A 26,723-nucleotide genomic window follows, 5' to 3' on the forward strand; every position below is an offset into this window, starting at 1 on the left:
GTTTTGCATTACCTGTTAGTTGCTGGAAACAGCCTCTCCTTGTGTTTCTCCTAGGCTGCTTAGCCTTTGCTAGGCCTAAAAGGTTAGCAGACAGAGGCAGGAAAGCCAGTTTGCAGGCACTCTGCAATGATTGGCCAAAAAGTAGCTCTTTGGGCCCGCCCCTGTTTCCAGGGTAGTAGCATCCATTTTGGAGGTCTCCCTGCCCCTTCAGTCTTAAGGAAGAATCCATAATGTGCTGTTGGCACAGGTACCTCCAAAGATACCATTGTAAAAACAATTGAGACCGATAGATGATAGATAGATAGATAGATAGATAGATAGATAGATAGATATAGATAGATAGATTGATAGATTGAGTAATTGAATCATAGATAGAAAACAATTGAGTTTGAGTTATTTAGTTGGAGATAGATAAGATTAAAAGAGAACTATTTAGATAGTTATAGAGGATTATCTAGATAGTTATAGAGATACCCTTTTAGGAGAAAGATTGCCTCAACTATTGAACCCCAATTGACTGTTTGTTTTGTAATATTGATAAGCTGAGCCAAGTCTACCAGGACTTCGTGAATAAATACCCTGTTTGATGTTTCAAACTTGAAGTGGACTCAATTATTCAAGAAAGCTCAATCTTCTAAAGAAAGACCCCAGCAGTTCACCCAGACCTAGATAGCAGCACGTCAAAGTTTTATTTTAAAGCGTCGGGGCGTAACGGCACAGGGCTGTTTAAACAGACCAAGTACGCACCTTAAATATTCCCCCTTTAAACAGGAGTGCTCTCTGAAACTGTACTTTTCATGTGACAGTCAGCTGTGGGCAGAAAGTGATCACCCTCTTTCCTCCTGAGGAATTCAACCATGGTTTCTTCAAACATTGTTTCAAAAATCAAGTAGCTCAATAGATACTGGAGCCTAGAAACCCTATGGACTCCCATGCTCAATGCACCTCTCTATGCCAGCAAGACACACACAGCTATTGCTGTCAAGCAAGAGATGGAGGCAGGTCTTCCATTTAGGGCTTTCGCCAAGCCCTATGTGATGTGTACTGAGGTCCCTCAGAGACCTTGACCTTCTTGACATCTTGTTACCTCCTAGGTATCACAAGGAAAGCTAAGCCGATGTGACTATCTAGATCAGGGGTCCTCAAACTAAGGCCTGAGGGCCAGATACGGCCCTCCAAGGTCATTTACCCGGCCCTCACTCAGGGTCAACCTAAGTCTGAAATGACTTAAAAGCACACAACAACAACAACAATCCTATCTCATCAGCCAAAAGCAGGTCCACACTTCCCATTGAAATACTATTAAGTTTATATTTGTTAAGATTGTTTTTCATTTTAATTATTGTATTGTTTTAAGTGTTATTTGCATTACAAATAAGATATGTACAGTGTGCATAGGAATTCATTCATGTTTTTCAAATTCTAATCCAGCCCTCCCAACAGTTTGAGGGACTATGACCTGGCCCTCTGTTTAAAAAGTTTGAGGACCCCGATCTAGATGTCCTACCTTTATCAGTCAATATCAACTTGAAATAAAATAATTCAATTGATGGCTGAGCAGCTATCACGTACTGAAAAGAGAGCAACAGGACTCTTCAGTAACATGGTTGAGAGGTCGAATGCAGAGTTGTGAAGTGAGGATACTGGTGTACAAAAATCCTCCAGAATGAATCACATTACCTACACTAAATAATTAGATGAGTAAAGCTTGCAAAACATAGTATTATTAAACATGCCCTATCTTTTAACACAGCTAGGCAATATCTCTCGTAAACCGCAAGAGCAGGACAACCTGGAGAATCAGTGTCTTTATGGCAGGTGGAGGTTATCCAACTTCACATATCCCTTCCAGATAATTCCAGTAGAAGACCCTCTACACAGGACTGGATCAAGCATCCATATAGCTCCAGTAAACCAGATACAGAAGCTTAATCTGCATATGGATATTAGCAGGATATAAGGATCAACCTTGCTCACACATAGGGGAAGAAAAAAAAGAAAGAATAGCCCTTGATATGAAGTCACACAAGTTTTAAGCATTGCATTTTAACACGCAATTTCGCCAATACTTTCCTTTAGAACAGTGGTTCTCAACCTGGGGTCCCCAGATGTTTTTGGCCTTCAACTCCCAGAAATCCTAACAGCTAGTAAACTGGCTGGGCTTTCTGGGAGCTGTAGGCCAAAAACATCTAGGGACCCCAGGTTGAGAACCACTGCTTTAGAAGAAGAAATAATTCCCAACCACAGTAACGGTTTTCCATTGTATTCTACCCACATTGTGAAAATCCGATCAGATCTTTCACATTACAACTTTGTCTGCTACTTACTTGCTCTTTTGCATGCTTTCACAAAAGTTTCCACTGCTACGTTTTCCCCTTGACTTGCCTCCCCTTCAATTCTTCTTTTACTAAATACAGCACTGCAAGTTAAAAAGGTATGGCCTGTGCATAACAGATTGCTTGAAACCAGGTTTCCAACAAGGTTATCTTCTATCATGATTACTTTATGATGGCACAACCGGGAAGATTAAGGGAAAACTATATGTGTGAATATTTTCCCAGTGACCATCGGTATGCCCTCTATGTACAGGGTTAGTCAAAATGCATAGGCCAATAAGCCATGTACTTTAATTCCCCCAAAATAAAACTCTAGAGGTAAGACTAAAATTCACCAATTAAATTTACTAAACAATCAAGATGAATCAAAACAAGGTATACAAAGGTGCAGTTTAATTATGATGGTATAGAATTAGAAAAATAAGGAACAGGTATAAGGTATAACTCTGAGGTAACAACAACTATATTCTATGAGGTAAATACAACTATTCTTTATAACATATACTATAATCTATAGACTATAGGCAAATATATTCTATAATGATATAAACTCTAAGTTCTATGTGGCATGTACTATCTATGAACTCTGGGGCATGTATATGTACTATGTAATCTATAAGGCATATATATTCTAATCTATATGGCAAATATAGATATTCTATGAGGCAAATATAAGCTATAATGATATAAACTAAAGTTCTATGTGGCATGTACTATCTATGAACTAGTTTCTGAGGCAAATACTATAATCTATGAGGCAAATACAACTATTCTTTATAACATATACTATAATCTATAGACTCTAAGGCAAATATAACTATAAACTATGGCATGTACACGTACTATGTAATATAAGGCAAATATGTGCTAAGGATGGCCTGTTCAGACTGCTAAGCCAGACCAGACACTTTCTATCTACCAACTATAAGCTATTGTCCAAAAAGAATGGAATAAAAAGTCTTTCTACCAAGCTCTGAGCCAGAATGGGCTGTACTAACAGAGCTCGGCCTATGGGGGATCCTAAGCTACTGTTCTAAAACTTGGCAGAATGGAACAGTCCAACTACAGGGAACAAACAGAGGGGTAAAAACTAGGCCGAGACTTCAGTCTTCATAATATTAGGTCACCTGATAATATCCTATTCTCTGCACTTCATCCAATACCCCGGCCCTATGGTATGCTGCTTTGCACTATCCCATGCCCGGCCCTTTTTATAGCCTGGTCATGCTCATTGTATTACCGGTTATTGGTTTTGTTGAGCATTGTTTAGATTCTTATATTTTATTTAATTGTGTGTTTATTTGGATTGTGTTTTAGCTTTAATGGATTGCTTTGCTTTTGTGTCTTGTGGGCATTTTGCTCCATATGTAAGCTGCCCTGAGTTCCTTCGGGGAGATGATGGCGGCGTATAAGAATGAAGTTGTTATTGTTGTTATTATTGTTGTTGTTATCATCATCATCATCTTTAAAGACATATTCTAGATTCTATAACTTTTCAGTCCCTTTGAGGAGATAGGGTGGCCCACAAATAATAATAATAATAATAATAATAATAATAATAATATTAATAATAATAATAATTATTATTATTATTATTATGAGCCCTCAGAAGTACAGCGGGTGAAACCACTGTGCTGCTGAACTTGCTGACCAAAAGGTTGGCAGTTCGAATTTGGGAGCAGGTGAGCTCCCGTTGTTAGCCCCAGCTTCTGCAACCTAGCAGTTCGAAAACATGCAAATGTGAGTAGATCAATAGGTATCACTTTGGTGGTAGTTAACGGTGCTACATGCAGTCATGCTGGCCACATGACCTTGGAGGCATCTACAGACAATGCGGGGTCTTCGGCTTAGAAATGGAGATGAGCACCACATCATGTAATGGCCAAGCTTCTGAAATAGTGACAATTTGCTGTGAAGCAGCATCTCATTCAGTTTCTTTCTCAGTATCTGCTAAATGTTCATATCCCATTCATGAGGATCTCAGAAGTGTAACCTGAATTCACATATGAAGCGGTTGAGATAGAAACATGAATATTAAAGACAAGCCACAGTCATAAAAGGCTGCTTTCTTAACATTGTGAGCCATTACACTCCCAACCAATCTCAACCATCTCTTGTAATATATTCCCCCAGGACTCAAGCACTGACCTTTTCCACCTTAAATATAAAAATGAAAAAGCCAACCCTTTCTCCCAGCACAAACCTTTGGACAGAGTTACTATTCCCGGCTTCAGCACCTCATCCCTGAACGGGGAACAACAATTTTACTATAGTCCTTCCAACAATGAAACTATTTGCCCAAATTTCAGCAAAATGGAATTGCAGGAAGAATCTGGCATGCAGTTTTGTAGGAAAGGGGTTGTTTCTCCCAGGTGTTTGATGCTGCATATAAACAGGATTTTAATATGTAACCTGCAATGGAGAAAAAGATGATGCAGCAGCAACTGAACAGCACAAGAAGATCAGCTTTCAAGAACCAAAGCAGGAACAAAAGCACCATACGTTTGACCACCCCTCACCTCCCACCTCAGTCGGAGTCTGGTCTCACCTGCCCAAATCATCTAAAAACACCCAGAAGCCTAGCAGCTGCCTACAGGTGACATGGGAGCTCACAACTCCTCCCAAGGAGCGTGTCATCACTTCTCCATGGCTACTGCTTGCACCTGGAGGAGTTGCATGAACAAGGCAGTGCCAGGAACAGTCTATACCAGAGGTTTTCAAACTGTGTGCCATGATACATTCAATGTGTTGGCTGCAGTGCATAGGTGTGTTGCATGACCATAACAAACAACCTCCAAGTCTATGCAAAATAAACAATAAATCATATATCTTCAAATAATAATAATAAACAATATTTATATTCTGCCCCCTCTCCAAACAGGATTCGGGGCAGCTATAGGACTCAGGGCTGCTTATATAAATATATAAATGGATAAATAAATAGATAAATAAATATAGATAGATAAATATATAAAAGGAAGGTTTTCATGAGATGTTGTGTCCCATACATTTTGTTCGGACAATATATGTGTCTCTTCTAAGTGGTTGGTTTAGCCTCCGGTTAGCTAGTAAAAACTAATGACTGTGTTGCGAAATGATGCACGTCGAAAAATGTGTCATCAATATGACACGTTTGGAAAGCTCCAGTCTATACAAAGGAGAAGTGGTCTGACGATACCCTCGGCAGTCCACTGTCCCTCTGCCAAAAGCCCTCAGGGAACCCATGACGCTCAAGGAGGGATACACATCCCAGATGGCAATCTCATCCCCCCCCCCCCCACTTTGGCTGGGTCTCTTGGGATCGCCATGCGCCGCAACAGTTGGTGAAGGTACTTTTTTTGGTGTGGCACATGTCGATCCGAAGACTCAATGTGCAAAGGACAGCTTGTCAGAACATTACCAGGTGCTCCAACAGGAGCAACACTCTCCCCAAGCTTGGTTCCTTCTTAGGCCACATGTGTCGAACTCAAGGCCTTTGGGACAAATCTGGTCCGCCATGTCATTTTATGTGGCCCTCCAGATGCTGGACTACAAGTCCTGTCTGCCTCATCATTCAAATTCATGACTAGAGCTGATGGGAGTTGTGATACAGCAACACCTGTTGTTCCCTTTAGACCAGTGGTTCCCAACCTTTGGTCCATGAACCACCAGTGGTCCCCAAGAATATGGTCCGCAGCGTCACCATTACTACACCATTGCAACAAAAGCAACTGGCCTCGCAAAACCCTCTTATAGAACTAAGGCAACGGGGATGGGGATGTCGGGAGGGGAGAGGCTGACTACCCATGAAAGGCACGACAACAAGCCTCCTGGCTGCTGCTTTCCTCCTCCTCCTCCCTCCCCCTGAGTTCATGTGGCACCTGGAAGCAAGGGTGCCTTAGCATATTCGTTTTCAGGCCTGTTCCTGTGGTTATTGGGGTTCTGATTCAGAAAATTGAATTGGATAGACCACCAGCTCTAGATTATTAAATATGGTTTTTCTGTGGGCGAGCAGATGGCGACTACTGGATGGCATATGTTCTGTATCAGAAACTAGAGCTGATGTGATCTATGCAATTAAATTTTCTGAATCAGCACCTCAAATAACCAAACCGAATCTAAAGTTGACCAAAAACTGATTCGTAACTCTTTTGGTACTAATGTTGGAGAGTGTCTCTGGCCAAAAAAAGGTTGGGAACCACTGCTTTAGACAAGAGAGTGGGATTTGGATTGGGATACATGCACCACAGAAGTCCCCAGTGGAGCAGCAGGTTAAACCAGGGAGCGAGGTGACCTCCCATTCTTAGCCCCAGCTTCTGCCAACCTAGCAGTTCAAAAACATGCAAATGCAGGAAAGTAAAAGCGCTCCAGGCAATCATGCTGGTTTTGGAGGCATCCCTGGTCTTTGCCTTAGAAATGGAGATGAGAACCATGAGAATCCCCCCCCCCCCACCCACCCCGGAGCCCCAGAGTCAGATATGACTAGACTTAATATCATAGGGAAACCTTTACCTTTATCTTTTATCTAAAGTTGACCAAAAAGTGATTTGTAATTCTTTTGGTACTTATGTTGGAGAACAAAGTGGCCCCTGGTCAAAGTATTCCCTGGTCAATTGGTCCCTGGTCAAAGTGGGCCATGGTCAAGTGTGTCAAACAGGGATGTGTTATTGCCCCAACTTTATTCTCCATCTTCATCGCTATGATACTTCATCTTGTTGATGGGAAGCTTCCCACCGGAGTGGAAATTATCTATCGGACAGATGGCATGCTGTTTAACCTCAGCAGACTGAAAGCTAAAACCAAGGTTACAACAACATCTGTTATAGAACTCCAATATGTTGATGACAACGTCATCTGTGTTCATTCAGAAGAAGATCTACAAGTCACTCTAAACACCTTCGCAGAAGCATACAAGAAGCTCGGCCTGTCATTGAACATCGAGAAAACCAAAGTGCTGTTCCAGCAGACACCAGCCAACCCCTCTCCAATGCCAATGATACAGCTTAAAGGTATAACAGTAGAAAATGTTGACCATTTCCGCTCCCTTGGCAGCCACCTCTCCACCAAAGTCAACATTGACACCAAAATACAACACCGCCTGAGCTCTGCAAGTGCAACATTTTTCCGAATGAAGCAGAGAGTGTTTGAGGACCGGGACATCCGTAGGGATACCAAGGTGCTTGTTTATAAAGCTATTGTCCTCCCAACCCTTCTATATGCCTGTCTACAGACGTCACATGCAACTCCTGGAATGATTCCATCAGCGCTGCCTCCGGAAAATCCTGCAAATCTCTTAGGAAGACAGGCAGTCAAACGTCAGTGTGCTGGAAGAAGCAAAGACTACCAGCACTGAAGCGATGGTCCTCCGTCATCAACTCTGCTCGACCGGCCACGTTGTCCAGATGCCCGACCACTGTCTCCCAAAGCAGTTGCTCCACTCTGAACTCAAGAACGGAAAACAGAATGTTGGAGGACGGGAAAAGAGATTTAAAGATGGGCCCAAAGCCAACCTTAAAACCTCTGGCATAGAGACTGAGAACTGGGAAGCCCTGGCCTGTGAGCACTCCAGCTGGAGGTTAGCTGTGACCAGCAGTGCTGCAGAATTTGAAGAGGCACGAATGGAGGGCAAAAGAGAGTAACGTGCCAAGAGGAAGGCGCGTCAAGCCAACCCCGACCGAGACTGCCTTCCACCTGGAAACCAATGCCCTCACTGCGGGAGAAGATGCAGATCAAGAATAGGGCTCCACAGTCAGTCACCTACGGACCCACCAGAACACTGATCCTGGAAGACTATCCTACTCGGCCAACGAGGGATCGCCTAAGTAAGTAAAGTAAGGTCCAGTGGGCCCAAGTCAAAGTATTCCCTTGTCAAGTGGCCCACGGTCAAAGTGGTCCCAGATCAAAATGGTCCCTGGACAAAGTGGTCACTGGTCTAAGTCAAAGTGGACCCTGGTCAAAGTGGGACGTGGTCAAAGTATTCCCTGGTCAATTGGTCCATGGTCAAAGTGGTCCCTGGTCAAGTGGACTCTGGTCAAAGTGGGCCATGGTCAAGTGGGCCCAGGTCAAAGTCGCCCTTGATGAAAGTATTCCCTTGTCAAGTGGCCCACGGTCAAAGTGGTCCCCGGACAAAGTGGTCACTGGTGAAGTGGTCCATGGTCAGAGAGATCTCTGGTGAAGTGGACCCTGGTCAAAGTGGGCCATAGTCAAGATGGTCCCTGGTCATGGTGGTCCCTGGTCAAAAAAAGGTTGGGAACCACTGCTTTAAACAGGAGCGTGGGATTTACATTGAGCTACATGGCTTGTGGATCTCCTGCCTGACTTTTAACATCTTCTTTAACCTTCCTCGACCTCTGAGCCACAAGTGTATTTCAGTTGCAATTCCCATGATCCCCAATCAATGAAAACAACAACAACAAGATAATGATAAGCGAGGGAACCAACTGCTTTGTACAGAAATTAGAGTTGGCATGGCTGGAAGGGCTCTTGGAAAGCGGATCTGGCCCTGGGTGACACTGCGATGACACCCCGCCCGAAAGAGTTCCTGCCTGGGCGCCAAGGGCCGCCTGCCAGCAGCGCCTCCCTCAGGCTCTGCGGCCCAGAGATGAGGCCCTTTCTCCCGCCGGTCGGAAGGCCCAAGGAAAGGGGACTCACCGGCTCGTCCTCGCTGCTGCTCCCGCCGCTGCTCTCCACAAGGCGCTGGAGGCGTCTCCACCCGCGGCTGAGGCCCAGCAGGCTGCCCAGGGTGGTGTCTCCCGCCACCGCCGCGGCCCGCTCGCCCTCCCCCGCCGCCGCCCAGAGCAGCAGCCGCGGCGCCAGCAGCGGGACCCGCGCGTGACTCCCGGCCCCGGCGCCCCGCCCTCGGCACCCGCCAGGCCTGCCCGGGAAGCGGCCCCGCGGCACCGAAGCCCAGGAGGAGCCCCCGCCGCCTCCCACTGCCGCTCCCGCCGCCATCTTTAAGCTCCGATCCGAGCCTGGATAGGGGCCGGGCCGCCACAATAACAACCCTCCGCCAGAGCCTTGCCAAGCTCCGCGCGGGGCGGCCTGGGAAAGCGAGTCCCTCCGCCAGGCGCTCTGCATACATCGCAAGGCCAGGATTAGGCGACAGAACCACAGTTCCCGTCAGGTAGCGCGGCACGGATACGAGCCTCTTCTCTTCCGGTGCCCTCTGGGACGACAGGTTCTTTTCCGGAAAGGAGACTTGCGGAACAAAGCGAAGGCAGTGAGACGGTGAACTACATTTCCCGTGAAGCACCGCGGCCGCACGCGGGCTGCACGACCTTCAGGCAGAGTGGGCCATTGAGTCGGCTGAAATGCAGGAGTCGGGCGGGATTGGCAGCCAGATGTCTACTTGTGGAATCAGGCTCGGATCTTTCTGTTAGGGGTGTCTACACCGTAGAACGAATGCAGTTTGACGCGTTTCAGTACTGTGGAATCACTGGAGGCATTGGTCCTCTTGGGCAGAAATTAAAACAATACCTCCCACGATTCCATAGCAGTTAAAGCGGTGTCAATCTGGATTAATTCTACACTGTAGATCAGGCATGGGCAAACTTGGGCGCTCCAGGTATTTTGGACTTCAACTCCCACAATTCCGGTTGGAGCTGAGGAGGGAAAGTCGCATGGAGCTTCGGCTCCGTGCATCTGAGAGGTGGTCGGAGGGGGAAAGCATATCTACACCCCTCAAATTCCTCATCTTCGGCCGAGACAAAGGGAGGAGAGCAGTTGCCAGCAGTTTCCAACGAAAAACATCTGGAAACGGACAGCTTAAAGGCACAAAGAAACATCTCCCATCTCTGGATTCTCTCTTCGTTCAAGGCTCCGGCTTTTCCTAAGTAAGCACATGACTTACGTTTATTTGTTTTAGCACTGAGCACTGAAGCTATAAATAAAGCTCCTTGACAGTTAAAAACGTTAACTTTCCTGTTAGAGGCAAGATAATTTGCCAATCTGACTCTTTGAGAGTGAAGAGCCTCAAACGATTGTGTTGCAAGTTTAAAGGCTGCACTGAAATACTTTGAAATACTTTGCAGAAAGAGGCAGGGTTGTAAGACAAAAAAAAGTACCTAGGGATTGTATAATACAATTTGTTCTGTCGCCGCTGCAGCTAAAATTAAACACTTCTAAGAGAGGATGCAAGGCTTGTGTCCAGCGGGAAGCCCGGGGGCCCAAGAAAGAGCCTTTAGAAGAACTTTCCCTACTAAGCAGGCTTTAGGAAACTTGAACTTAAATACAATAGTCTTTATTAACGAATAAGCAGGAATTGCAGTCTTGTTTACAAGAAACAGGCACTATCTTCAAGAAACTTTGTTTAACAGAAAAATTCCCCTTTAAAGCTCCTCCCAGGCTTCTGTGAACTTAAACCTAACTAGTTTGAGTCTGCTACCGGCTGAACTGCGTCTCAGAACCGAACAGACGTATCATCAGGCTAGAAATCACTAAGCTGAAGATGAAGAGCTGTTATTCCCTCCGGAGGTCCTCAGGGCTGTGAAGCTTTTTCCCTGGAACCCTTTGGGAATCTGTAGAGGCCTTTAATCTGTTCTTCCCCGGGAACTCTTAAAAGACGAAGCCTTTGCACAGGAGGAACATCTGTACGCATCCTCTGCCTTGGCTTCCCTTGTTGTGACTAACTGAAAAATGGCCCCTTCCCTCCAAAAGGCAAAAGGGGGGCGGGACCAGGGATCCTAACTATAATTGGTAGGTGGCTTGCCCTATGAATGCAGCCAAAGGAAGCCACCTATCTGCAAAGTCCCTGCAACTTAAGACTATGAACAAACACTCAGTGCAAAACACAAATTTGGAGCCTCTGGAACAATAGTTAAGGCAATCTTTCTTCAAAAAGGGTATAACTTTCTCCAAAAAGGTTATAACTATCTAGATAATCCTCTATAACTATCTAAATAGTTCTATTTTAATCTATCTATCTCTAACTAATAACTCAATCAAACTGAATTGTTTTCTATCTATGACTCAATTACTCAATAAATTTATCCATCTATCTTTCTATCTATAGGTCTCAATGGTTTTTACAATGGTATCTTCGGAGGTACCTGTCTGCCAACAGCACATCATGGATTCTTCCTTAAGACTGAAGGGGCAGGGAAAATGGCTGCTTCTACCCTGGAAGCAGGGGCAGGCCCAAAGAGCTACTCTTTGGCCAATCATTGCAGACGGCCTGCAAACTGGCTTTCCTACGTCTGGCTGCTAACCCTTTTAGGCCTTGCAAAGGATAAGCAGCCTAGGAGAAAGGCAAGGGGCAACCAATTTAAGCAACCCAAAAAGACAATAAACCCAGTCTCCTGGGAGACGGAACAGAAGAAGATGAAACAGTGGGGGAATAGACTAATAAATAATGGAACATTAAGAACAATGAAATGTGTATTTGGAAATGTAATATGTTTTATTTTCTTACTGGAAAGGGTAAAGGGTGTGGGGGGATAGGATAGGGTAGAGTAGATTAAAATGTCTATACAAAACTTAAAAATTATATCTTCTAATATTAACGGTTTAAATAACGGCTATAAACGCAAGAAAGTGATTCATTACTTGCAGAAAATCAAACCAGACATAGCATGTTTGGTTGAGACACACCTGATTTATGAGGATAGTCACCTGTTTAAAAAAAGAAGAAGAAAGGTTGGGCCAATTATTTACAGCATGTAACCACAAAAAGACCAATGGAGTACTGTTCTATATAAGAAAAGATCTGGCACCAGAGAAAATATTTTGTGATGAGGATGGTAGAATATTAATAATAAAGGTGTATATTTAAAAAAAAAACCCTGTAGTATTAGTAGGAGTGTATGCTCCCAACAACAAACAAAAAGTATTCTATAAAAAACTAACATGGATATTAGCAGAATATGGTGAAAAGGAAATGTTATGGGTGGGGGATTTTAATGGAGTCATGGTGCCCAAAGAGGATAGAGATAGTAAAGTAAAAAAAGGACAGGAAGTAAGGCAAACTCCCGGGATCCTTCCTAAGGGAAATTCAGCATTGGGAACTTTATGATATTTGGAGGGTCCACAACCCAACAAGAAAAGAGTATTCATATTATTCACATAGACATGGCACATCCTCGGGAATTGACTTGGTCTTTGATACTAAGGAACTAGTGGGAAAAACAGAGAAAATCGAGTTATTACCTAAAGTATTAGCCGACCATAACCTAATATTAATGAAATTACGAGTGGGATACAAAAGAAATAGAGCTTGGAGAATGAATGATTACATTTTGAAAATTAAGTCACATAGAGAGAAACTTAGAACGGGAATTATTAATTACTTAAAGGACAATTCTAAAGAAGGAATGAAGGAGGGAATAGTTTGGGAGGCTGGGAAAGCAGTAATTAGAGGGTTATTTATACAACGAAACTCGATTTGGTTCAAAGGAAAAAATAAGGCCCAACTGGAGTTGTTGGCAAAAATTAGGACAAAAGAATTAGAACTAGAAAAAGAAAAAGGAACCAAGATGAGACTACAAGGTGAATTTAAAAAACTGCACCAACAATATGATCAGCTAATTGCTAGTGAAACAGAAAGGAAAATGATGTTTAATTGATACAACTTTTTTGAAAACGCAAACAAGCCAGGGAAATTATTAGCTTGGCTAATAAAAGATGTAAAGAAAAATAAAGGTGAAATTATCACTGATTCACAACAGATACAAAAACTATTCGAAGAATACTATGCAAACCTATATAAAAGAACTCAGGGGGAGATCAGGACAATCTCGCAGTATGTAGAGGAGACAAATTTAAAACAAATCTCAGAAGCAATGAAAGCTGATTTAGATAGAGAAATCACACCAGAGGAAGTAATTAGGACAATAAATTTGGCTAAACAAGTCCCCTCGGGCAGATGGACTCTCAATCCTATATTATATAATGTTCAAAGAAGAGCTGGTCTCATTGTTGGTGTCAGTGATGAATTCGGTAATGAAAAAGGGGGAACTTCCAGAGTCATGGAAGGAATCCATAATTGTTTTAGTGCCCAAACAGGATAAAGATTTAGATTTGATTAAAAATTACATACCAATATCTTTATTGAACTGTGATTATAAAATATTTGCCACTATATTGGCAAATAGACTCAAGCAAGCACTGGCACAGTTAATACATAAAGATCAAGTGGGGTTCCTCTCAGGAAGACAAGTAAACCAAAACATCAGACTGATACTGAACACGCTGGAAATAGCAGAAAAAGACCCAAATAGAGATTTGGCATTGTTCTTTATTGACGCAGAAAAAGCTTTTGACCATGTCAGTTTGGTTTATTTGGAAAAAGTGCTAGAAAAATTCGAAGTTGGTCACCAATTCAAAAGGGCAGTAGGGGCAATATACACCAATCAAAGAGCAAGATTAAAAATAAATGGTCAACTATCAGACTACATTGACAATACAAAAAGGGACAAGACAAGGCTGTCCGTTGTCCCCACTATTGTTTATTATGGGATTAGAAATCTTAAATGTAAGGATAAGGGAAGAGAAAGAAATTACTGGTTTAAAGATCAGCGGCCAAGAATCAGCGGCCACTTGTTTTTTCATGTTGTACACCGCAATGAGTCTCCCTTAAAGGGCTGAGAATTGCGGTATATAAGCGCAGTAAATAAAAAATAAAGAAAGAAAGAACTAAACATTAGGGCTTATGCAGATGATATAGTCTGTATCCTAACTAACCCACTACAAAGTATTAAAAATTATTGGATACAATTCAAAGATATGGTGACATATCAGGATTTATCATAAATAAGGAGAAATTTAAATTTTTAGTAAAAAATATAGATGCTAAAAGTCGCAAGAAATTGGAGGCCGCAGCAGACTGCGAGGTGATAACAAAAGTAAAGTATCTAGGAATATGGATTTCAAACAAAAATATCAATTTATTCCAGGATAATTATATTAGAACATGGGAAGAGATAAAAAAGATCTCACCAGATGGTGAACAATCCCTCTAAGGTGGATGGGCAGAATTGCAGTAATAAAAATGATGGTACTTCCCAAAATGCTATTCCTGTTTCAAAATATACCTATTATTAAAGGAACAAAAATCTTTGAGAAATGGAAAAGTGAGATAACTAACTTTATTTGGGCTGGAAAGAGAGTGATGATAGCATACCGAAATTTAATTGATGATAAAGGAATAGGGGGGCTAAGCATACCTGATTTAAGGACCTATTATGAGGCTGCAGCAATGTCCTGGCTGAAAGAATGGATAAAATTAGAAAACAAGACCCTACTAGATTTGGAAGGATTTGGATTACGATTTGGCTGGCACGCATACATGTGGTATAATGGAGATAAATTAAATAAAGATTTTAATAAAAATTTAATTAAAGGGGGTGTAGAGATGTGTTTATTATAAAGTGTTATTTATAATGTGTTTAAACCGTATTTATAATGTTTATTATAAAGTGTTATTTATAATGTGTTTAAAACTGTATTTGTGGTTTACATTTGTTGCCATGGCCTAGCTGTGAGGGATAGGTTGCCATGGTGACGAGACAAGGCAGCAGAGGAGGTGGGCGGAGCTAAAGGAGTAAAAGGTTTGAAAGTGGCAGTTAAGCTCCAGTCCGGTGGAGGAGACCCGGAGAAGAGCAGAGCCAGTTAAGGGCTCTGGGAAATAGCAGAGTCAAGAAAGGACTCTGGGAAAAGTAGTTCAGTCCGGTGATTGAGACCCGGGGAAGAGGAGAGCCAGTTAGGGCTCTGTTGTGAAGCTGTGAGAATTCAGTAGTTCCTAGAATTTGTGAATATTTCTTCAGCAAGAGAGCTGAAGGGGTTACCTTGTTAGATTGCTTAGGTTAAAAGAATCTAACAGAGGGGGTCTTCAGGATTGCCAGTAAGGAAAGACTGGTGATCAGTGGTTTGTTCCGAGTATAGGGCAAACAGTGTGGACATTCACAATAGGGAACTCTGAAGTAGTATAAGCACTTCACTAAAGAAGAAGTTTGTAGAATTGTATCATCAGAAGCATGTATCTCAACCCAGCCATTTTGTAACATCAAGCCTTGTGCCAAGTTCAAATTCTCAAAACTGCAACAATTACGTTCTGTTAACAATAAATCTTGTTCTCTTTGTATTTCAAACCTGCCTCCTCCATTTCTTTTATGCTTGGTGCATTCCACACTACCAAAGTCACCTCACAACACAACTAAAGATAAACAGAGACATAATCCAGCGTCTCTAAACATATTGGTGGCAGCTTAATTGATATTTTAAAAAAAGGTTCCTCACATAATTTTGGTGGCATCTAGTGAGATTAGCGCTGCTTCTTTACATTTTTTGTTGACAAGCGGTGGGATTAACGCTTCTTTACAGGGGGATTATTGGATATTTGGAAAAAATACAGAAAAGGTATGGAACCAAAAAACCCCCTTTGGCTGAGACCACTAGAAGCATTTACAAGACCAACCTTAAGGGTAGAAACAAGAACATATCAGAGAAAATGAAAAATGGAAATTAAAATTGCGGGAAGAATTGGAGATTAATGATTGGTTTCGATATCACCAATTGCATGAAAGATATAAAAAAGACAGGAGGATTGGATTTGCAACCAAAGAATCAGAATTGGAAAGAATACGGGAAAAGGGGGATAAAGGGTTAATCTCTATATTATACAAATACATATTAAGCTATAACATGGGGGACAACAGAGTCAAGACAGTAATGATATCCTGGGCCAAAGACCTAGGCAGACCAATAGAATTGGACAAATGGGAATACCTATAGAATAAAGAATTCAAATTTACATTATCGGGTTCAGTTAGGGTGAATCAATACAAAATGATGTTTAATTGATACAACTATAGGTGTTATATCACTCCAGCAACATTGGCTAAAATAGACAAATCACAACAAGGTATTTGCTGGATGTGCAGGAAACAGAAAGGGACATTCCTTCTTTTGTTGTGGAACTGTGTTATACAGGAATTTTGGGACAAGGTAAATAAAATACCTTGTCCCAAATAAAATGCTACATAACACAAATAAAATGCTACATAAGAAGATTTTAAAGATTTTAAAAAGCCCAGGATTGTGTCTGCTGGGTCTACATAGAGAAAACTATAAAGGACCAAGAAATATATCAATATAGCTTTGCAGCGGCAAGATTGACCATAGCCAAAGATTGGAAAGGGAAAAAAGTCTAACCAAAAAGGATTGGAGGGAAAGAATGCGAGAATATATGCTAATGGCCAGACTAACTTATAACAAAATGAATAAGAGCAATTAGGACTTTTTAGAAAAATGGAATAGAGAGTCAGTAATATAGAGGAGCTCCATTAGGAATTTAGGTTTACCATGAATAAAGATAGATAAATAGGCTTAAAGACTTCATAGTGTTTCGGTGTGGGAAGCCATGGTGAAGGGTGCACGAGTGTGGGGAAGAGGTTTTATTTTGTTTAGGATAGGGGTTTTGGGATGAGTGTATGGTCTGCTGTGTGTAAAATGCTATGTGCTGATTTCCTGAATGTTATGGAAAAAATTGAATAGAAAACTTTGAAAGTAGTGGAAAACAGGCAGAAATAGCAAGTCTATGTATATTAAGTGATGTAAATGATAATAGTTTGTACTCAATGTCAAAATTAATTGGTTGATTGAATAAGGTAGATAGGCATGTACACGTCAAAAATATTGATACCTGATTATATCTGCCACGATTTGCTTTTCTATTATGTACCATAATCAAAATTTATTATTTATTTATTTATTTATTTACTTTGCTTATATACCGCTGTATCTCAAGCCCGAAGGCGACTCACAGCGGTTCACAAACAGTAAAAACAGTAGAAACAGCAGTGGTTCCATACAACATATAACCATTGACTTAACACATTATCCATAAATTACCAATAAGCAATTACAATGCACAATTATTACAAAAAACAACCATACCCAATCTTCTCATCATCCAAGCATAGTCCAGGTTCGTCGTCCATTGTTCCATTCCTATGTTCCATTACCAGATTGCACTAAATTACTCAAACGCCTGCACAAACGTCCAGGTCTTCACCTTTTTGCGGAATACCATTAGAGATGGTGCTAGTCTAATGTCCGTAGGAAGGGCGTTCCACAGCCGAGGAGCCACCACCGAGAAGGCCCTATCTCTCGTCCCCGCCAGCCGAGCTTGAGAAGCAGGCGGGATCGAGAGCAGGGTCTCCCCGGAAGATCTCAAACTCCTGGTGGGTTCATAGGCAGAGATGCGGTCAGAACAAATGAACAGTTTTATTTTAAAAAAATTAAAAAAAAACTCTCCCACAATTCCTGGCCTCAGGCCCCTGAAGGGGCCTGAGGCCAGGAATTGTGGGAGTTGAAGTCCAAAACACCTGGAGCGCCCAAGTTTGCCCATGCCTGATCTATTCTATACTGTAGAATTAATCCAGATTGACACCACCTTTATTGCCTTGGCTCAATGGTATAGAATTCTCTTTGGCAGAGAAATTGAAAGTCCTTGTAAAATCTCATAGCATTGAGATGGTATCAAACTGCGTTAATTCTGCAGTGCAGATGCACCCTGAATTGCCCAAATGCCATATGACATGAATAAGTTGAATGCTGACACTTTCAAACTTCTAATGCCTTTTCCTTAAATTTTGTTTATCCTTCACCAATCCAGTTTTTTATGTCTACGTGATCCTCATTCTGCTATGTACAAACTACTGAGTAACATATTTATTTAAAAAAAATTATATCCCAATCTTCTCACCTCCGTAGAGGGACTCGGACCAGCTTACAGCAAGGATTCAATGCTACTAATACAAGTTAAGACATCGTACAACAATACAAGATTAAAATACATATAGATAAAATACATATATACCAAATCGCCAAGATCAAATCATGTTCAACTCAGACCGCAAATGTGGTCACTCACTTTGGTCTGTAACCAGTCTCAGCCATTATTCTGGGAATGCTTCCCATAACCAGGATTTCACTAGCCTCCTGAAGGACAAGAGGGAGGGGCAGATCTTATCTCGCTTGGGAGAAAGTTCCATACCCGAGGGGCCACCAAAGAGAAGGCCCTGTCTCTTGTTCCCACCAAACACCCTTGCGAAGGTGGTGGGACCGAGAGCAGGGCCTCTCCGGAAGATTTTAACGTCCTTGATGGTTCATAGGGGAGAATTTGTTGGGACGGGTAAACTGGGCCGGAACTGTACAGGAAGTTATAGGTTAAAACCAGCACTTAGCACATAGCCCAACTTACAAAAGCCCTTTGTCTCACCCTGGTCATTCCACAGATACATAAACCCCTTTTTTCCCAGTTCCAGCAGACCTCACCTCTGAGGATGCTTGCCATAGATGCAGGCGAAACGTCAGGAGAAATGCCTCTAGAACATGGCCATATAGCCCGAAAAAACCCACAAGAACTGACAGCACATAGTTGACCAATTATATTTCAACTCAGAATATTATATCATTTTGAATAATCCTGAAAATTTACTTTAAAGATATGATGGTGCTGTGTGTCATCAAACTCTGCTGTTACATTCTGAAAGAAATCTCTTGTTTTTTCACCTGTCAAAGGGATCAATGGGACAAAAAGATTAAGAACCCCTGCTTTAAAAGAAACCTCTTGACTAGTACTTAGAATAATAATTATGGAATGGTGAGAAATGCAGCAGCTAAATTTTGAAATAAAAAATAGATACCAATAAAATTTCATTAATTGTGACATCAGGTTAGATGTTTTTGAATATTTACGTCAAACTATCATTTAAGATAAGACCAACTCTGATTGAACCATTATTCTAACCTTCCTCAAAGTAATTGTGCTTATGCATCCTTTCAATAATAATAAAGAGAGTACAACAATGGAAACGTAATACAAATAATAATAATAGAGTAAAAAAATACATGCAATAATAATAAAAGAGTAAAATAATAAAAATAATAATGAAATAATAAATGCAATAAAATAATAATGATAACCCAATAAAATAATAAATAACTTGACTCAAGTATAAGCTGAGGGGGGCTTTTTCAGCCTAAATAAAGGGCTGAAAAACTCAGCTTATACCCGAGTATATACAGTACATGACAAGTAAAGTACCCATTTACAAAGCAAAGTGGGGGGACTTATTTTTGTAAGGGTGTGTCTTAAACTGTGGATCCTGGACCACATGAGCTATTTTGGGGGTCACGGAAAAATTGGCAACAGTAAAAGGTTTCTGAATGTTGCTCATTTACACGAATCTGTCAGCAAGAACATGCAGTGTTTACTGTGAACTCTTCAGAAGTCTTGTTAAATACTCAGGTTTAATTCTCCTGAGAATTTCGATAAAATAGTGAAGAGTAGAGACATCACACTGGCAATTAAGATCTGCATAGTTAAAGCAATGGTATTCCCCATAGTTACCTATGGATGTGAGAGCTGGACCTTAGGAAAGGCTGAGCGAAGGAAGAAAGATGCTTTTGAACTGTGATGCTGGAGGAAAGTTCTGAGAGTGTCTTGGACTCCAAGAAGATCCAACCAGTCCATACTTCAGGAAATAAAGCCCGACTGCTCATTGGAGGGAACGATAGTAGAGGCAAGGATGAAGTACTTTGGCCATGTGTATTGACAGCCTTATTTTAATTTAATGCAGCTTTTTTATTGTGTCAGAAGCAACTTGAGAAACTGCAAGTCGCTTCTGATGTGGGAGAATGAGCCATCTGCAGAGATGTTACCCAGAGGATGCCCGGATGTGTTACCATCTTGGAGACATCTCTCATATCCCTGCATGAGAAGCTGGAGCTAACAGACAGGAGCTCACTCTGTCTCACGGATTTGAACCACCGACCTTCAGGTCAGCTGTTCAGCCGGCACAAGGGTTTAATCCATTGCGCCACCACAGCTCCTGTCATTCAATGCAGCTGTACTGAATACAAAAGGAAAAAACAGCCTGTTTAATAAGCCTTGCAAATGATTATTTATTCTCAGGAAATGTTTTTATACCCCTGTTACCGGTACATACCTATATGTACCATATATGTTACATAAAAAGTGGACAGTTGAAGGAGCCCTAGTGTAGTCCACATTTCAACCCATCTGTGATTGAATAATCATCAGCAATTAAGATAGATGGACAAATCAGTCTGTTTCCATTATTAGACATAATGTATTTTTTAATGGCTCAATGATCTAACATCACAGAAATGCTTCTCAGAAATGCTTCTCACAATACACAAGGTTTCATTCCTGTGTATTTTCTGTCCCATTTTCACATTAATCTGCATTTTATCTATTTTTTATTTTTTAATTTTCCATTTACATATTCATAAAAAAACCCACAATGAACCAAATATATATGTATGTGTGCGTGTGTACGAACCAATACAATACTACCTAACATTTGGTTATACTGCCTGCTCCTCCCACTCCACCCATTTTGGTGACTTCTTGTCCCTTGGGTTGGAGACTGATATATAATTCCTTTCATCTTTTCTATTACATTGTTTTTCTGTTCTTCCTTCTGGCCTGATAGTTATTGTTTACAAGCTCGCTACACAAATTCTAACAGATTAAATTATGAAGCCTTCTACACAAACTTCTCTCTCTCTCTCTTACAAAGTTTAGAAATAGTTCCCAATTCTTGATGAAGTTTTTTGTGTTTTTTATTTGTTCATCATTGCTAATATTGCTATTTCTGCTATTTTAAAGACCATAACCATCAATTCTTCTATTGTTGGGAGGTCTGTCTACTTCCAAAACTGTGCATGTAATATCCTCGATACTATTATCATGTGGTGCAATACTTCGTAGTTTAATGATTTTACTTGTTCATTTGACTCTCTCAATAAAAATAATTTGGGCTCCAACTGTGGGCCCTTCCACACAGCCATAAAACCCAGGGTCCTTCCACACAGCCCTGTATCCCAGAATATCATGGCAGAACTGAGTGTGAACTCAGATAATCCAGTTGAAAGCAGATATTGTGTAATTTTCTGCCTTGATATTCTGGGTTATAGGACTGTGTGGAAGAGCCACCAGACTATCAAGGCAGAAAATCCTACAATATCTGCTTTCAACTGGATTATCTGGGTTCACACTCAGATAATGTGGGATTTTCTGCCTTAATATTCTGGGATATAGGGCTGTGTGGGAGGGCCCTGAGACCACACAGCCATATGTTCCAGAGCAAAGCAGAAAATGTGGGATTTTCTGAGGATGCTTGCCATAGATGCAGGCAAAACGTCAGGAGAGAATGCTTCTAGAACATGGCCACATAGCCTGAAAAAACTACAACCCAATGATTCCAGCCATGAAAGCCTTCGACAATAAATGTGAGATTTTATTCAGCTGTGTGGAAGGGGGGGTGGGCATTCTTCCACAAAGCCCTATTTCCCAGAACATCAAGACAGAAAACCGCACATTATCTCCTTTGAACTGAAATATATGGCTCTGTGGACTCAGACAACCCCATTCAAAGCAGATATTGTGGGATTTTCTGCTTTGATATTATGGGATATAGGGCTGTGTGGAAGGGCTCTGGATTCTTGCAGTCTTTTTTTGTATCTTGCTCCAGAATTTTCTTGTTTTTTTACAGGACCACTACACGAGAAAGAAAATTCCTTCCTGTTCTTTACACTTCCAGCACATGTTTTTTTCTTCCCTTGATAATAATTTTAGCTAGATTTGCCAGTGTCCAGTACCTGTTCATAATTTTATTTAAAAATATATCTAAGATTGCAGCATCAAATGCTCTTTATTGTCCCCTTCACCATACAGCCCTATATCACAGAATATCAAGGCAGAATAATGTGGAATTTTCTGCCTTGATATTCTGGGATATAGGGCAGTGTGGAAGAGCCCTTGGGTAACCCAGTTCAAAGCAGATATTGTGGGATTTTCTGCCTTGATATTCTGGGATATAGGGCTGTGTGGAAATGCCTTAAGCCAACAGTCCACATTTTCCCATTTATCTAATTCTGTGTTCTGCTGGACATTTTGTGCCCATTTAATCATACATTATTTTATCAATTCTGGTTCGATTATACCAGGCATACCAGCTGTTGGGAATTGTGCAAGTTGAACAGGGGCCCTTCTACACAGCCCTATATCCCAGAGTAGTATGGAAGAAAATCCCACAATATCTGCTTTGAACTGGGTTATCTGAGTCCACACTCAGATAATGTGGGGTTTTCTGCCTTGATATACTGGGACATAGGGCTGTGTGGAAGGGCCCCTTGTTAGAAGTCAGCTCTTTGAACAAGTGATATTCATAAGTGGACTGCTGTAGGTCTTTCAGGCTATATAGCCATGTTCTAGAACAGAGGTGCCTAAACAGAGGGCCATGTCACAGTCCCTCAAACGGTTGGAGGGCCAGATTATAATTTGAAAAAAAAAAAACACGAATTCCTATGCACACTGCACATACCTTATTTGTAGTGCAAAAAAAAACCCCACTTCAAAACAATACAATAATTAAAACGAAGAACAATTTTAACAAATATAAACTTATTAGTATTACAATGGTAAGTGTGGGCGTGCTTTTGGCTAATGTGATAGGATTGTTGTTGTTGTTGTTGTTGTGTGCTTTCAAGTCGTTTGAGACTTAGGTTGACCCTGAGCGAGGGCCAGATAAATGACCTTGGAGAGTCACATCTGGCCCCCGGGCCATAGTTTGAGGACCCCTGTTCTACAAGCATTCCCTCCTAACATTTGCCCTGCATCTATGCCAAGTATCCTCAGAGGTTGTGAGGATGCTTGCCATAGATGCAGGCGAAACGTCAAGAGAGAATGCTTCTAGAACAGTGGTTCTCAACCTTCGTAATGCCGCGACCACTTAATAGTGCCTCTTGTTGTGGTGACCCCCAACCATAAAATTATTATTATTACTACTTCCTAATTGTAATTGTGTTACTGTTATGAATCATAATGTAAAAATCTGAAATGCAGGATGTATTTTCATTCACTGGACCAAATTTGGCACAAATACCCAACAACAGCGCTCCATGCCATCATGTCAGCCACATGATCTTGGAGGTGTCTATGGACAACACCGGTTCTTTGGCCTAGAAATTGAGCACCAACTCCCAGAGTTGGACACGACTGGACTTAATGTCAGGGGAAAACTTTTACCTTACGTTACCCAATATGCCCAAATTTGAATACTGGTGGGGTTGGAGGGAAAATTGATTATGTCATTTGGGAGTTGTAGTTGCTGGGATTTATACTTCACCTACAATTAAAGAGCATTTTGAACTCCACCAATGATGGAATTGGACCAAACTTGGCACACAGAACTCCCACAACCAACGAAAAATACTGGAAGGATTTGGTGAGCACTGCCCTTGAGTTTGGGAGTTGTAGTTCACCTGCATCCAGAGAACATTGCAGACTCAAACAATGATGGATCTGGACCACACTTGTCACAAATACTCAATATGCCCCAATGTGAACACTGGTGGAGTTTGGGGAAAATAGACCTTGAAATTTGGGAGATGCAGTAGCTGGGATTTATAGTTCACTTGCAACGAAGAGCCCTCGCCTGCTCCGCACCCTTGCCTGCCGGTGGGAGAGCAAAACAGGCGAGGGCGCCTGGCGCACGGCCTTGCGCCAAAGGCCCCCGCCTGCTCCGCATCCCTGCTTGCCGGCGGGAGAGCAAAGCAGGCGAGGGCGCCTGGCGCAAGGCCTTGCGCCAAAGGCCCTCGCTTGCTCCGCACCCCTGCCTACCGGAGGGAGAGCAAAACAAGAGAGCACGCGTGGCGCAAGGCCTTGCGCCAAAGGCCCCCGCCTTCTCCGCACCCCTGCCAACCGGCGGGAGAGCAAAGCAAGCGAGGGCTTTGGCGCAAGGCCTTGCGCCAAAGGCCCCCACCTGCTGCGCACCCCTGCCTGCCGGCGGGAGAGCAAAACAAGTGAGGGCCCCTGGCGCAAGCCATTTCGCCAAAAGCCCTCGCCTGCTCCGCACCCCTGCCTGCCGGCGGGAGAGCAAAGCAGGCGAGGGCGCCTGGCGCAAGGCCTTGCGCCAAAGGCCCCCGCCGGCTCCGCATCCCTGCTTGCCGGCGGGAGAGCAAAGCAAGCGAGCGCGCGTGGCGCAAGGCCTTGCGCCAAAGGCCCCCGCCTTCTCCGCACCCCTGCCCGCCGGCGGGAGAGCAAAGCAGGCGAGGGCGCCTGGCGCATGGCCTTGCGCCAAAGGCCCCCTCCTGCTCCGCACCCCTGCTTGCCGGTGGGAGAACAAAGCAGGCAAAGGCGCCTGGCGCAAGGCCTTGCGCCAAAGGCCCCCGCCTGCTCCGCATCCCTGCTTGCCGGCGGGAGAGCAAAGCAGGTGAGGGCGCCTGGTGCAAGGACTTGCGCCAAAGGCCCTCGCTTGCTCCGCACCCCTGCCTGCAGGCGGGAGAGCAAAGCAAGCGAGCGCGCGTGGCGCAAGGCCATGCGCCAAAGGCCCCCGCCTAATCTGCACCCCTGCCCGCCGGCGGGAGAGCAAAGTAGTCGAGGGCGCCTGGCGCATGGCCTTGCACCAAAGGCCCCCGCCTTCTCCGCACCCCTGCCTGCCGGAGGGAGAGCAAAGCAAGCGAGGGCGCCTGGCGCAAGGCCTTGCGCTAAAGGCCCCTGCCTTCTCCGCACCCCTGCCCGCCGGCGGGAGAGCAAAGCAGTCGAGGGGGCCTGGCGCATGGCCTTGCACCAAAGGCCCCCGCCTGCTCCGCATCCCTGCTTGCCGGTGGGAGAGCAAAGCAGGCGAGGGCGCCTGGCGCACGGCCTTGCGCCAAAGGCCCCCGCCTGCTCCGCATCCCTGCTTGCCGGCGGGAGAGCAAAGCAAGCGAGCGCGCGTGGCGCAAGGCCTTGCGCCAAAGGCCCCCGCCTTCTCCGCACCCCTGCCCGCCGGCGGGAGAGCAAAGCAGGCGAGGGCGCCTGGCGCATGGCCTTGCGCCAAAGGCCCCCGCCTGCTCCGCACCCCTGCTTGCCGGTGGGAGAACAAAGCAGGCAAAGGCGCCTGGCGCAAGGCCTTGCGCCAAAGGCCCCCGCCTGCTCCGCATCCCTGCTTGCCGGCGGGAGAGCAAAGCAGGTGAGGGCGCCTGGTGCAAGGACTTGCGCCAAAGGCCCTCGCTTGCTCCGCACCCCTGCCTGCAGGCGGGAGAGCAAAGCAAGCGAGCGCGCGTGGCGCAAGGCCTTGCGCCAAAGGCCCCCGCCTAATCTGCACCCCTGCCCGCCAGCGGGAGAGCAAAGTAGTCGAGGGCGCCTGGCGCATGGCCTTGCACCAAAGGCCCCCGCCTTCTCCGCACCCCTGCCTGCCGGAGGGAGAGCAAAGCAAGCGAGGGCGCCTGGCGCAAGGCCTTGCGCCAAAGGCCCCCGCCGGCTCCGCATCCCTGCTTGCCGGCGGGAGAGCAAAGCAAGCGAGCACGCGTGGCGCAAGGCCTTGCGCCAAAGGCCCCCGCCTGCTCCGCATCCCTGCTTGCCGGCGGGAGAGCAAAGCAGGCGAGGGCGCCTGGCGCAAGGCCTTGCGCCAAAGGCCCCCGCCTGCTCTGCATCCCTGCTTGCCGGCGGGAGAGCAAAGCAAGCGAGCGCGCGTGGCGCAAGGCCTTGCGCCAAAGGCCCCCGCCTTCTCCGCACCCCTGCCCGCCGGCGGGATAGCAAAGCAGGCGAGGGCGCCTGGCGCATGGCCTTGCGCCAAAGGCCCCCGCCTGCTCCGCACCCCTGCTTGCCGGTGGGAGAACAAAGCAGGCAAAGGCGCCTGGCGCAAGGCCTTGCGCCAAAGGCCCCCGCCTGCTCCGCACCCCTGCCTGCAGGCGGGAGAGCAAAGCAAGCGAGCGCACGTGGCGCAAGGCCTTGCGCCAAAGGCCCCCGCCTAATCTGCACCCCTGCCCGCCAGCGGGAGAGCAAAGTAGTCGAGGGCGCCTGGCGCATGGCCTTGCACCAAAGGCCCCCGCCTTCTCCGCACCCCTGCCTGCCGGAGGGAGAGCAAAGCAAGCGAGGGCGCCTGGCGCAAGGCCTTGCGCTAAAGGCCCCTGCCTTCTCCGCACCCCTGCCCGCCGGCGGGAGAGCAAAGCAGTCGAGGGGGCCTGGCGCATGGCCTTGCACCAAAGGCCCCCGCCTGCTCCGCATCCCTGCTTGCCGGTGGGAGAGCAAAGCAGGCGAGGGCGCCTAGCGCAAGGCCTTGCGCCAAAGGCCCCCGCCTGCTCCGCATCCCTGCTTGCGGGCGGGAGAGCAAAGCAGGCGAGGGCACCTGGCGCAAGGCCTTGCGCCAAAGGCCCCCGCCTGCTCCGCACCCCTGCCTGCCGGTGGGAGAGCAAAGCAAGCAAGCGCGCGTGGCGCAAGGCCTTGCGCCAAAGGGCCCCGCCTGCTCCGCATCCCTGCTTGCCGGCGGGAGAGCAAAGCGGGCGAGGGCGCCTGGCGCAAGGCCTTGCGCCAAAGGCCCCCGCCTGCTCTGCATCCCTGCTTGCCGGCAGGAGAGCAAAGCAGGCGAGGGTGCCTGGCGCAAGGACTTGCGCCAAAGG

General features: G+C 44.8%; 1 protein-coding gene and 1 long non-coding RNA gene across 3 annotated transcripts in view; one reads left to right on the forward strand and one right to left on the reverse strand.

Annotated features, from left to right (window-relative positions):
- The window catches only part of LOC137095414 (histone-lysine N-methyltransferase 2B-like), a 223,085-nt gene extending 213,683 nt beyond the window's left edge, over positions 1-9,402 (reverse strand). For both annotated transcript variants that reach the window (XM_067462059.1, XM_067462058.1), the window contains exon 1: positions 8,967-9,402. In XM_067462059.1, coding sequence (XP_067318160.1) covers positions 8,967-9,392 — 426 coding nt within the window. In that variant the 5' untranslated portion in view covers positions 9,393-9,402. The remainder of the gene's footprint in view (positions 1-8,966) is intronic.
- A 50-nt stretch (positions 9,403-9,452) lies between these two features.
- LOC137095415 (uncharacterized) lies at positions 9,453-15,397 on the forward strand. Its single transcript, XR_010908839.1, has 2 exons — positions 9,453-10,147; positions 11,326-15,397. It is a non-coding gene; the product is annotated as an uncharacterized lncRNA (long non-coding RNA).
- The last annotated feature ends 11,326 nt before the right edge of the window (positions 15,398-26,723 follow it).

This window comes from Anolis sagrei, chromosome Y, assembly GCF_037176765.1.
Source record: "Anolis sagrei isolate rAnoSag1 chromosome Y, rAnoSag1.mat, whole genome shotgun sequence".
In the NCBI taxonomy this organism is placed as follows: domain Eukaryota; kingdom Metazoa; phylum Chordata; class Lepidosauria; order Squamata; family Dactyloidae; genus Anolis; species Anolis sagrei.